The 12,976-nt window shown below is 32.9% G+C and overlaps 1 protein-coding gene across 1 annotated transcript in view; it reads right to left on the bottom strand.

Annotated features, from left to right (window-relative positions):
- LOC129742442 (receptor-type guanylate cyclase Gyc76C-like) overlaps positions 1 to 12,976 on the bottom strand; it is a 297,360-nt gene that overhangs the window by 102,138 nt on the left and 182,246 nt on the right. The window contains exon 3 of the mRNA XM_055734340.1: positions 3,315 to 4,009. Within this exon, the coding sequence (XP_055590315.1) occupies positions 3,315 to 3,959 (645 nt within the window). The 5' untranslated portion in view covers positions 3,960 to 4,009. The remainder of the gene's footprint in view (positions 1 to 3,314; positions 4,010 to 12,976) is intronic.

The following is a 12,976-nucleotide window of genomic DNA, read 5'->3' as shown; positions in this document are numbered from 1 at the left end:
TTAGTTTACCCTTAAAGTGTTAAAAACAATATTCCTCTCTGTCAACTTACACGGTGTTGCAAGGGCAAACGTCGAACTTTTAAGAAATTCATCTTCAAAATGATTCAATATGTTGGAAAGATCAGAAGGGGTATTCCGAATGTTGAAACTGCAGCGGATATTGAAAATTCTTAAATGTCTTTGTAAATGAAGGTCATTCCCTTTGAACAGCATTCGTTAAAAGTGGAGTAACAAACATAAATTTTATATTGCAGGAATACTGCAGAGGTATCAGTGAAACTTGATAAAACAAAAAACAGGAATTCGTATTAAATCCATTTAAAGCCATTACTCTGACGCATCTGTAAATAAGCTTTGCATTGACACTTGCCCCAATATGCGGGACAAATGTAAACTTAGAAATTTGTTTTTAACTAAATTTTTAAAAATTTGACTTTCAAAAAAAAATATAAAAAAAAACGCTGAGAACTTATTTAGTGATGCAACTGATATTTTTTTAATATTTGTATGTTTACCGTAGTAAATTTATTTAAAAAAAAAGAAATTTGCACTGTATTTAATACATAACTAATTTAATATATTTTTCATTACCATGATAAGTGCTGTTTGGGTATCGAGCCGGTTAAATTTCCCTACCTTCTTCAAGCAGTGGGGGACAAAATTGAAAAAGATGGGAGAGCTCCCATGTAAATTTAAGATAAAGAGCTTTTCAAAGAAGGGACGATATTTAAAAAGGTTTTTTTGGGTACAGAGTACAAATTTCAGATCTTGAAAAACCAGTTTAGAGATCAGTAAATAATATATACCATCTTTAAATTGCTATTCAGAACTGCAGCTGCAGCTATCATTTCGAAGTTGTTGGTTCTGAAGTATGATGAGGTTTGATTTAAAACAATGCTCTCTAAAATCTAAATTTTAATAAATTTTTACAAATTACATTTATTTCCGGAAGGTGTAGCAAAGCACAACGGGTCAGCTAGTGAATTTATAAAATTAGCAATATTACATTTCAATACAATTTAAAAAGGCATTTTCAACATAGATAAAGAACAGTCGAAGTGATAACCCAACTTTTTTCATATTCCTGTCGTTGTATGAAATGATTCGTCTAAGATGAAATTAAACAAATCAAAAAGTAAATATTCCAAATTAAAAAATTCCGGCTATAGTGGAAGAAGTCTCAATCCGCTCGAAGTAGGAAGAAAATTTTAATAATTTAAAACATAATTCAGATCTCCCAAATCTATATGATTTTTTTATAATTCAAAGATTAAAAAAAAACATCTAAGTTAAGATGCGCGCCTACTGTATATTTTTTTTATATATCGGATGATCCGGATCCGAAAACGTGTGGGAGAGCTTATGATAAATGTTAAAGGGCTAGGCCATTTTTGTTTGACAATATTCAATTTTCTTTAAACATCAACATACGAGCATGTATTGACTTAAATTTTTCCGATCGTTCTTACACCCACCACCCGCACCGTCGATTTCATGGCTTAGCCGTACTATTCAATTTTTTGATCGTCTTCTTTCATTTTACTTTAGAAAATTTCAGATTCTGCTGGTTGGATAGCTCTTTTTTTCGAAGCAAAAGCTATGTTCTAAGACTTTAGTACACATCTGCTAAGCAAATGTTTATTCATACCAAACTAAGCAAATGCTTTGGGCTTTTGCTTTGCTTGATTTCGAGCAAAGTAAAAGCTACCGAAGCAATTGCTAAACCTTATTCATACCACTAATTGCCTGTTCAATATTTGAATCATTGTGTTTAATCATTGGGACAAAAGTAATTTTGAATAAAAAGGCTTAAATAATAATTTCTATACATATTTCCACGAAAAAAATAAATCGATTCGAAGCAGAGAAATAAGCTTAAGCTACGCTATCAAAATTTTATCAGAAAAACCTTTCGTTATTATTTATTGGTCACAAATGTGTTGAATCCCAAAGATGGTGTTCAATATATAGTGTTCTTACCCTACATCTTTTTTTTTTCTTTTGTTTGAGAAAATAAAAAAAAATTTTGTTCATTTATTTTTGGCATATCGGTGAAATTGTATATGCTTGTAGAAAGAGTATCAAAATTGAAAATTGACAAAGATGGATAGAAAAATTAGGAGAAAATTTTACAGATGTTGAAAAGAGCGGAGAAGCATTTCTGCGAGGAAAACTTATTAGCGTACACCATACTTTACCCCGCAACATTTCATTATTTAGGTGAAGTAGGTTCGGGATAGAGGTGGCCTTAATTTGTACAATGAAATTTGGTTGGTACGAAGCTTACATGTGATGAACACGTATACTCCGGACATCCATCTTAAAAAAACAAAAATAAAAATTTCATTTTATTTCTATGAAATTTGCTGAAGATTGAGGGTTCAAGTTACTTTTGCCATCACTTTTATTACCAGTTCATTCCATAATCGAAAAATACTTTTATTTCTTCAGTCAATTTGAATCAAAATTTTCCTGCTTGATGTAAATAATGGATAAAACATTGTATGCCAATCTCTCCCCTTTGATTTTTCAAAACGTCCTCAAAATTGTCATACATAAGATCATTATTTGATTGAAATTTTTATTTCAAATAATTTTGTTTAAAAAATCATATTCTCGTGTACACGACACCGGAATTAAATTCTAAATTTATCATAAACAACTTTTACGTCAGGCGTCAGTTCGTCACCATGTTCCGTGCAATTGGTCACCACGTGCATTAAGAACATGCTTGGGTGAAAATAGGCACCCAAATTAATGTTCCATTTTTTCCAGTGATCACTGATCGTGATTAATTTTATGTTGATCCATAAAAAAAAGAAAAAAAAACACTTTATTCTTGGTATCTACCATCGGCCTGCGCACACGCTTAAAGGCTCATAGCCTCGGTTCCGACTATACAGCTTACGAGCTCTCTTAGCAAAAATTTGTTGTTTAAGATTAGGTGTGAATGACTCATAAGTAGACAACACTTTCGGCTTGTCGAGAAAAATTGTAGGACATTTTATGCTTGATTTGAACTTTGTGGACATTTTTGACAGTGTTTGCAAACTTTTCCACCACTCTCACGCAGTAATTCTTTGAATAATTAACGGTTTTGTCAGCTATCAATTTAAAAATAATGGATTTTGAAGAAAATTGTGCAAAATCATTTTTGTCTTTTTCTCTTCCATCGTAAGTATCTTAAAAACGCGTAAATTTTAAAATTAAAAAAAAAGGTCCGATTACTAGTAAATGGGCTATCAGCAAAAGAAAGTGTCCCATTTCTAAAAGAACTAAGCTCAGCTGTGACTTTCAAGCAAGTCGATACTCACATAAGAGATCATCGGAATGTCTCGGCTTTGCGATACGATGGCTTCAGTCTTACAGGTTCCTTCCGGTCCAAAGATGGCCGCCACCCCATCGCAGATCATCTCGGTTATGGCACGGGTTGCGATGACGGTGTCGCCCTTGGTATCGTACCACCGCACGGCCAGCGTCACATTCGGCAACAGATCCGGATCGTTGTTGATCTCCTCCAGGGCAATCGTGAGGGCACCGGAAATGGTTAGACCCTGTTTGTCCTTCATGTTGCCCTTGAGCGCCGTCAAATATCCGACCACCAGCTGGGTCCGATTGTTTTTGTACTTTTGGTGGTGAGTGCTCATGTTGAAATCGGGCACGTAGGTTTGACCGGAACTGTACGGTTGTTGTACCAGCGAGGACGATGCAAGCAATCCTCCGCCGATCTGGGACACCAACCCACCATTGTTGGCCGAACCGGAACCGAACACGGAACCGGAAGTGGCGGACGACGAGGCGGATGATAGTGGCGAGGATAGCGGCGCCTGCGATTGATGAGACGACAGCGACGACGACGACGGGCCGGCTGATGACGGTTGGGACGTTCCATCGGCATTCGGGGCACTGCCCAGGGCCAATGAGAGCAACGAGAGCAGTAGAACGGGCCAACGCGTCATGGCCCCTTATAGCGGGGCCGATCGGCGCGACTCCAGATGATGAGAAACACCTGAGAAGAGGAAGAAAAGAGAAATCATGGTATTAAAATTCGCTTCTGCATAAATTTCCAATCTATTGAACTCAAAAAATAGTAATCTATGATCAGATCTGCTTCAGAAAAAATACACATAGGGGAGATGAGGGCATAACGAGCACCCAGGGCATAATGAGCACTACTCTTTTCTACGGAAGTACGTATTTTCTTAAATAAATTTTCATGAGGAGTTTTTTCGTCCTTCCTATAGTATTAATTTTTCACAAAAAAAGGAATCTCCTTATCGTCTTTACAGAGATATTTAAAAAAAACTAGCTTGGTTCTCAAGTTATGAAAATATTATAATTTTTGAGCACCACGAAATAAGCTCTTATGATCTTAAAATAACCTTGATCTATAATGTACGCACTGCAACATGATGTACACATTGTTTCTCAATTTTTATCATCATAACATTTTTGATTTTTCACTTTTATCAATTTTAAAACACGCTTTTACATAAATTTGTTGACTAGGGGCATATAGAGCACCATATTATCGAGGCATAATGAGCATTTTCTGCCGTAGAATCGCAGCGAATTAAAATTGATTTATAGTGCCACACCTTGATTAGTTTTCATCCGACGATTTAGCCTAGTGGTAAGGTGTCGGAGAGGTAATCAAAAGACTAGCGTTAGATTTCTGTTCGAGGTGATTTTTTTTTTCATTTACAATTCATGATCGATTTTTTATTGTTTTATTATACGGCTAGTAGCATCATCCTCCGAACAAAGCACATAATGTATGAGCGTGCGTGAATTGTTTGTATTCTACAAACTACAAACAGACCTAGATTATTTTGTTATTGCTTTGTTTGATGAATCTACGACTCACCTGACTTCATCGAATTGAATTCGCTGCTAGATTCCCCGGCAGAAAACGCACATTTGCCCTGATTAATGGTGCTCATACTGCCTCAGGGGGGGGGGGGGTTCTCATTATGCCTCCAAAGTGGCTGGTTTTCTGCTTTTGGCAAAATTTTTTAAAATGCATTTTTTAACGTTTTCATCTAGTTTTTCACGTTTCAGCCCGGTAGGGAATAGGCTTTTCAAGTGTCTGAACACGAAACAATAATGTAACCTCCATATTATAGCTATTTTCGATGGTTAAATAATCGTTTTCCTTAAGGTGGCCATTATGCCCCCATCTCCCCTAGGCATAACAACACTGTAGCCAGATTTTTTTTAATTTTTTTTCTTGCCGATACCGGGAGTCGAACCCAGTACGCCTAGCTTACCAAAACCAGACTCGCGCCAGCTTATCCGCTAGACTACATCGGCGCTTTATATAAGCAACACTTTCGTTCCAAATCTCTAGTGTTACATTTTATACGGGCGAAACCGCCAAATGTCGTTGACTACAACATGCGAACCTAAGGAGTATATTCGAAAAAACATTCTGGAATTTACATCAATGCGATGAAAAGTTATTCACAAAACAAAGTGTTGCATTTTTTTTCGAATACACTCCTCAGGAGATTTAATTTTCAATTTTTCTATATAAATGAAGTATGAATGTAACGTTGCTAATCATTGATTGAGATTCCATTGCATTGTAGCTTTTTATGATAACGTATTAAGTTCGTATTTTCAACAGATTTTTGTACGAACAATTTTGATTGCAATTCCAAACTCAAACGATAAAATTCTACAAAGCAATTTGAAACAGAACTCTCACGTATCTCACAGCGCACATCTCTCCGGGGACATACATAGGAGCATGTGTGGTCAAATCACGAGAAAATATTTGTCCCGAATCAATCAATTAGCACATCAATGGCAAATTCAATGTGCTCAGAAATCGATACGGTTCGTTGCTTTTGCAGCTAGCTCTTTTTCTGTCATAGGGTAGGATCGTCATTTGCTGACTTCAACCAAAACTGGAGACCGATAGGGGCAGATGATGTACAACTAGCTGCCCCGGAACCCAAATTGGATACATTCTCACAGACACCTTCCCCGGTCTTCCGAAGTGGAAAATTAGTACATCAGCTGCTTGTTTATTCGAGGGTGTGTGCTGCCATTTAGCCGGTCGACGGGAAGGCAAAGCTGGAATCATCGAACTGTGCTCAAAAACGATTTTGTTTACGGATCCAGCCAAATAGAAAGAGCAATTTAAGTTTCGGCAGCCGCCGGCAGCAGCTATAGAGGTGTAAAAGTAACCAGCCCGGATGATGGAAGGTGTCGACGGAATAGATTGACATATTTAATTACATGTTCCGGTGGCTAATTTTTAAGCGGCTTAAAAAGACAAACAATCACGAAACCACACGAAACGATTATTTGGTACACAAGCTCGCTAGGACGCTGACGTGAGCTAGACGAGGGAAAAATAAACAGCTTAACACTTTGATTCACACTTAATGTTCTTTGATATTTTTTTTCTATTGATATTGAGTCGCACAATTCTAGATGCGAAGCAGTTATGGCTATTCAAGTTAACGGGACTGATTTAGTTTTCAGTAAATCAGACTGTTGAACAAATTTAGCCGAACAGCAAATTAGTGTGAGTAATTATTTCAATATTCCCAGAACAACTCGTTTCAATATTCCCATCTGTGAAGAACAACGAGAACTTTTTTCAAACTCAGGAGTTTGTAGAGTTATATCTCATTTCCTATATGTGTAAAAAGGTTTAGGTGAATAAAGTATTTTTGGATGTCTATTGCAGGACAAATTATGTCAATATCTAAGCATGCCTGTTTCTCGCGTTAAATAAATAGGAGCATGGAGATTCAGCCAATCCAAGAAATAACAAAAACGCAAAAAAAAGTACAAAAATTACATAAATGACAAAAATGACAAAAATATTTAAAATGACAAAATTGTCAAAAGTTATAAAAACGACAAAAATTACATAAGTGAGAAAAAAACCCAAACGACAAAAATAACAGAAACTTGATTTCTGACTGCTCGATCGTTTTTATTATTTTTTAAGTATTCTATAGTTTGTTTTTAATATTTCATAGTTTTTTGTAACCAACTTTGTGAAAATTATTGGAGCAAACAGTTTTTGTTCAATTTGTTGTTGTTTTTAGTGATAAGTCAATAGATAAATTTTGTTGGATGATTCAAAGATAAAGAAGTTTCTGAATTGATTCAGAATGTTGGATGTCTTTTCTCGCGTTGGATGTCTTATTTCCTATTCGTGCACTTTTAATTTGTGCAAGAGCATTTTATGTAAATTGCTGTTGTACATGTTGCCTACTGTTTAGGTGCAAATAGTATATCCAAAGGCGCTGATTGAAATGTTGTATTTTACTAAACCGTCCGATACGGTTGGGGTTTATAAGACTCGTAGAACCTTCTCGATGCGATATCTCAGGAACGGTTGCAATTTTCTAACTTTTCCTAAAATGAGGAGCTTTACAAACTTATCATTTTTAGATTTTTGAATAGGGTAACCAGAGTATCTCAGCAAAAAAAGGACAGTCAACCGGTTAGAGTCGTATAGATCCATATTACTGTTTTGGTTATAAAATCAAACCTACTTTACCGATTTTCATAAGCTAAGTATACCAGTTTGAAATTGTCCAAATCTCTGTTTTAAGATCAAGGTCGTGCGAAAGCGTGAATTCCAATTCCGCAAATCTTTTGTTAACTCAAATTTTAAGCCATGTGACAGATGTTAAATACTCACTGTGGTCAACAGAATATAAAAATCAAAACTTAACCCTTATATCCATTACTTTATTACTGATCACTTTAGTTAGAAAAAAACGTTTATGTCTCTACAAATTTAATGCTGATATGAAAAATTTTTTTTCAAAATATCCATTGCAGCTTAAATTTTATTTTTTGTTACTTGTTTTTTTTTTCAAATGCTCGACTCCACATTCAGAAGGGTATTGATAAAATACATAAAATTTACATTTTTCCAAGGTGCAAAGCATTTTGATTAATGGAGGTTCCTTGAATTAGGGTTACCATATCCTTCAACGCCAAAAAGAGTACTTTGAAATCATATTTCAAAATATTTAAGAGAAACGGTAGAAACCAGGAAATAAGGCCATTCAAATAGTGACAATTAGTTGCTAGTTATGTGACTTACCTGGCAATTATGATTTTACAAAAAATACTTTTACAAATTAATGTTTTTAGTTTTTGTTCATTTTCTTGTAGATTTTTAGTAAAAAGTCAAATCATCAAATAAATCCAACGACCCGGATTATTTGAAGAGATAGAGATAAAAACATCGCAAACATGAGAAAATGTTGCATTTTAAAAAGAGTTCAAATTGCTGTTGTGCTCTTTACCAACTGTTTGGGCTTATTGCATATTCAAAGGCGCTGATTGCCTGCACAGTTTATTTCGACGCCTGGGAGAAGCTTTTCTTTGAAATGGTTTAAAAACTTTCGAAGCTGTTGTATTTTACTGATAGAAAAGCGCTGCTGATGAAAAAGCAAACTTGTTTCTAACGAAAAATTTAGATTTGTGATGCTTTCCATTTTAATTCATCGTTTGCAAAACTCAACAAAATAGAGAAACCTGGCACGGTACCATGAATGCAAACTGGAAAAATAAGTTCGTTTCTCTGATAAAATGTCTTTCAACAAAAAAAAGAGTACAAACCACAAGATTTTATAAAAAGAAGAGTACGCTCATTTCTCGATCGCAAAAGAGTACATGTACTCTTAAAAGAGTACGTATGGTAACCCTAAAAATATGCAATTCGATTTTTCGCTACCACTTTTTGTTTTTCAAATGACTTTTGAAAATAGGTTAAAAAAATTAAAGGTGGTACTGCAATTTTAATCAATACTTAAAAACATTACAAAAATTTTAAAAATACAGCTAATCAATGATCAACTTTCACGAAGACCGCAAGTAATTTTGACTTCTGCGATTTATAGAAAGAATAATACGGGAAGTTCAAACCAAATTAAAATTTGATAATAGGTATTTAAAACAAAAGTCAAACCATTGTATCTCTGAAAATATACATAATATATAGACAAAAAATTATTCCTTGATTAAATGGAGGATGATGAACCAATTCAGAATCAGTTTTTGTTTTTCATGAAGATTTGTTGGCTTATCAGTTGGCAATGATTGGTTCCAATCAAATCTGATTCATTTTTCAACTTCTAAATGCCATATCACCAAAACTAGAGATGATAGACAAAATATGACAAAAGGTTCGACCCCAAGACACCAATTCTTCCAAATCAGTCATCAAAACATGGCATCAAAAAAGCTGTTCCATTGAGTTATCAAAATGAGTTTTGAAAATGCTAAAAAAAACCCCACAATGTTAAAAAAACTAATCTTTTTCTCCTTCAAATTATGTTTTAAATTTCAAATTAATTTTCCAAATTCAATAACCCTGCTATTTTAATTTTTTTGTTTTTTTTCAAACTTTTATTTTTCAATTCTGATTTTTTATGTTTAAAACACATAATCTTTTAAGAAGCCTATAAGTCTAAATTTTAATGAAAAAAAATGGTTTTTTATTTTTGTCCTTTCCAGGATCTAATATTTGGATGACGCTAACAACATATTTATAGCTATAAAATATAAAAAATAAAATACCAGAAATATAAAACCAGATAACCGAGACTTGAAATGAAGAAATTAATGTAAATCTCAGTAATGAACAGGAAATATTAAAATACAAAAAATGATTGTATTTCTGACTTTGACAATCTTTAAATAATTTTTTATAATTTATGTTTTTTTAAACTTTTTATAAACTTGAATTTAATTATCATATCTGTGTTTTGAATAAATTCTGCGAAATTCAAAATGGACATTAATATTGTTTCCTAATCGAGAATTCACATTCCAATCTAGATAGTATTTTTTTTTATCTATTTCAAAACTGCAGTATTTTTCAGCCAATCCTTTAATCGAAAATTAATGATTAAAATGTAAATTTATATTATCATTATCAACAATTTGCTTAATAATTTTTCATCAAACTAGTTTCTAGCTTGATAAGAAATTTATAAAAAAAAATTAATTTATGTTTTTTTTTTAATCTGGCGTAAAATAATATTAATGTTAATATGATATAACAGGTATTCTACTTACCTATTCTACACGCCATCTAATGGTTTAATTCGAAACTGAAATTCGATTTCGATTTCTGGTGTTTCGGAAATATTGATTTCAAATTTGTTAACTTGATTGCTTTAAATTAATTTTGAAACAAGTTTCTAATTGCGAAAAAGGAACAGCATTTTGAATAATTACCGGAAAAGCATTGATTTCAAACTTCTATTTTAAATAACTTTGAAGCGTACCAGTAAAATGTATTACTTTTTCAAGTTTTTGTGATGATCATTAGTAGGAAAGAGGTATTAGGAATCAATTTGCTTATTTAATGTGCATGTTTGGTAATTTTTTTATTTTTTGCTAGTTTTGAGTTTCGAAAACCCCTCCCATGGACGGTTCCATTGCACGGGCCTGTTTCAGATGCTTCTTGAAAATTTAGGTTACGATTTTGATGGTCTTCAGAAAACAACTTTAAATTCAAAATATCTTTAAGAAAGTTGGTGTTTTGCAACAAAAATGACTAATTTTGTTGAAGTCGTATTTGAAAACTTTCTTGAATTGGATTTACAGCTAATTATTTGAAAAATTTATGAAAAAATCCGATTAGGGTAAATGATCTTGAGCGGAACTAGTCGAAATCTGATCTTGAGCGGAACCATTTATTTTTCCTAAGATATAGGCAATGATTGTTTATGAATCTTATCAAAATGTTGAAAAAACACTTTTTCAAAATCTTTTCAAACAAGCATTAACATTTCTGCTAAAGTTTATTAACTGAAATAATGTTATTAGAAGATTTAAAAACATACGCATTTCTGCTGCAATTTTCATCAATCTACGCTGACTTTGAACGTCAATTTATGTAACCCTTGGCCGTTATAAACTGATTCTTAATGACTAAAATGGTAGAAAAATTCTTGAAGAAGCATTATTCGGGTTTCAGTAACAAGTTTTCCATCAAAATATCAATAATTCGCGTAGTTTTTAAAAGTAAAATATGATCTTGAGTGGAACCATCTTTGATCTTGAGCGGAACTACTAGCTTCCGAAATAAACCGCTAGGTGCGCTGTCTTATGCCTAATGTCTCACACGCGATTTTTACCCCTGAATATATGCAGCACCTTTGTATTTTCCTTATTATATCAGCTTTAGGGAAAGAAAAGATGTAAAATTAAATTCGAATAGAACAAAAATTAATCAATTGGTATCATAGCGTGCCAAGCTAGGCACACAAAAAATTTAAATTGTTGGGGTACAAGAAATGTGTTTTTGATTCTTTCTTTCAGAAAGTCGGCGGGAAGGAGAAGGAAGGCTTCATACATACTTTTGGCATAATTCGAGAACTAATGATGCCAATAAAGTTAAATCATTATTTCAGAATAAGAATCAATCTTCATTGCCATTACTATTCGTACTTTAAGAAGTAGCTTTCATTTAAAGAGGTTGTTTTATATGTTCAAATTCCAATTGAAAACGATATACTACCTAATAAACAAAAATTTAAATTGTTTTTAACACACATTCCTTCAGTTTTACAAAGTTTAGCAAAGCACACCGGGTTAGCTTTTATAATACTCCACGATTCAATTGGTGGCCCGGTATTGAAACTCTATTCAATCCTCTTGTGTTTGATTTTACATTTGAGCTCGAACTGGAAGGCGGTTTGAGAAATGATTGTTTTATTAATTGAGCTAAATAATTAATGTTGTAATTAATGTTTCCATGAATTTTAAATATAAATAAATTTAATCTTGATTCATAAGAAACTGGAATTTATAATAAACTTTATTGAATGAGTGAGTTGCTTAGAGCAAGATTGCCGAAATCACAGAAAAATCTGTTTTTCACAAAATTTGGAGGAAACTTTCATCAAAGATTTCACAGAATTTTTGATTTTTGATCGGATTTCGATAATTATAATTTTTGTTTGTCAATACTAAATTTAGGTTTCTTACTTTGAATTAGAAAAGTATGAAAAGATTCTCAACGTAAACTGATTTTTCCCAACTAAAATTTAAAAATAATCCATTTTATCGTGAATTTCCAATGAAATTAAAGGATTTAAGGGAATGAAAAATGACAAAAAATCAGATTTTTATTCTCAAAAACATTGATTTAGAGCAATGTACAGTTTTTTTTTTGCAAAATCTGTAATTTAAGGCACCTTTTTATGTATTTCTGACTCTGTCGTTACCTTCAAAAATCGTTTGGGTCAATATGACCCGAAGCACAGATTCAAAGGGTCTTAATCATGATTACAATATACTGAGGAACTGACATTTTTGAGAGACCAAATATGTTCTATGAAAATGTTAATCAAATTAACGAGAAAAAACTAAAATTTAAGTCTGAAATATCAATTCATTAAGAAATGAGATACAGCGATGCAAAGACAAAACTGGATGTCTTTGTTATGAGTTAGATTTTTTTTCTACCGGAAAATCCGGAATAACGGTCAAAAAATTCATTGGACCCTCACCTATTAATACATCGTCGGATGGATGTATTCTTAACAATTCCAGAAATTAAAAAAGCACCCAAATACTGCTAAGTTGTAAGAAATTATAAGCAATTTAAAAATAAAACTGTTTTTTGGGACTTTTTTCATTCGGAGACAACTACAGACAACCTAGTAGAACAAATTCACTTCCTTTTAAAATATTTAGAAACTAGAAAAAATAACCTACACAATGAATCCAATATCATAAAAATCGGTCAACATTTGCGGCCACGGGATAACAACAAATTTCTAGTCAAATTTCCTCGAAACGCAGATTTTGCGAACAGCTTTGGAAGGATAAGCAAGCAATAAATTTGAACGGATATTTTGAGAACAACTTTGGAACGCTAAGTTTCTTTTTTTTACGTAAAAACATAATTTTTTTAACTTTAAAATCTAAAAAAGATGAAATTTATTTGAACTTTCACAGTTACATAAGTATGAGG

This window comes from Uranotaenia lowii, chromosome 2 (genome assembly GCF_029784155.1).
Source record: "Uranotaenia lowii strain MFRU-FL chromosome 2, ASM2978415v1, whole genome shotgun sequence".
Taxonomy (NCBI): domain Eukaryota; kingdom Metazoa; phylum Arthropoda; class Insecta; order Diptera; family Culicidae; genus Uranotaenia; species Uranotaenia lowii.
The sequence above is the reverse complement of the archived record's forward strand: the minus strand, read 5'-3'. Positions and strand labels throughout refer to the sequence as shown.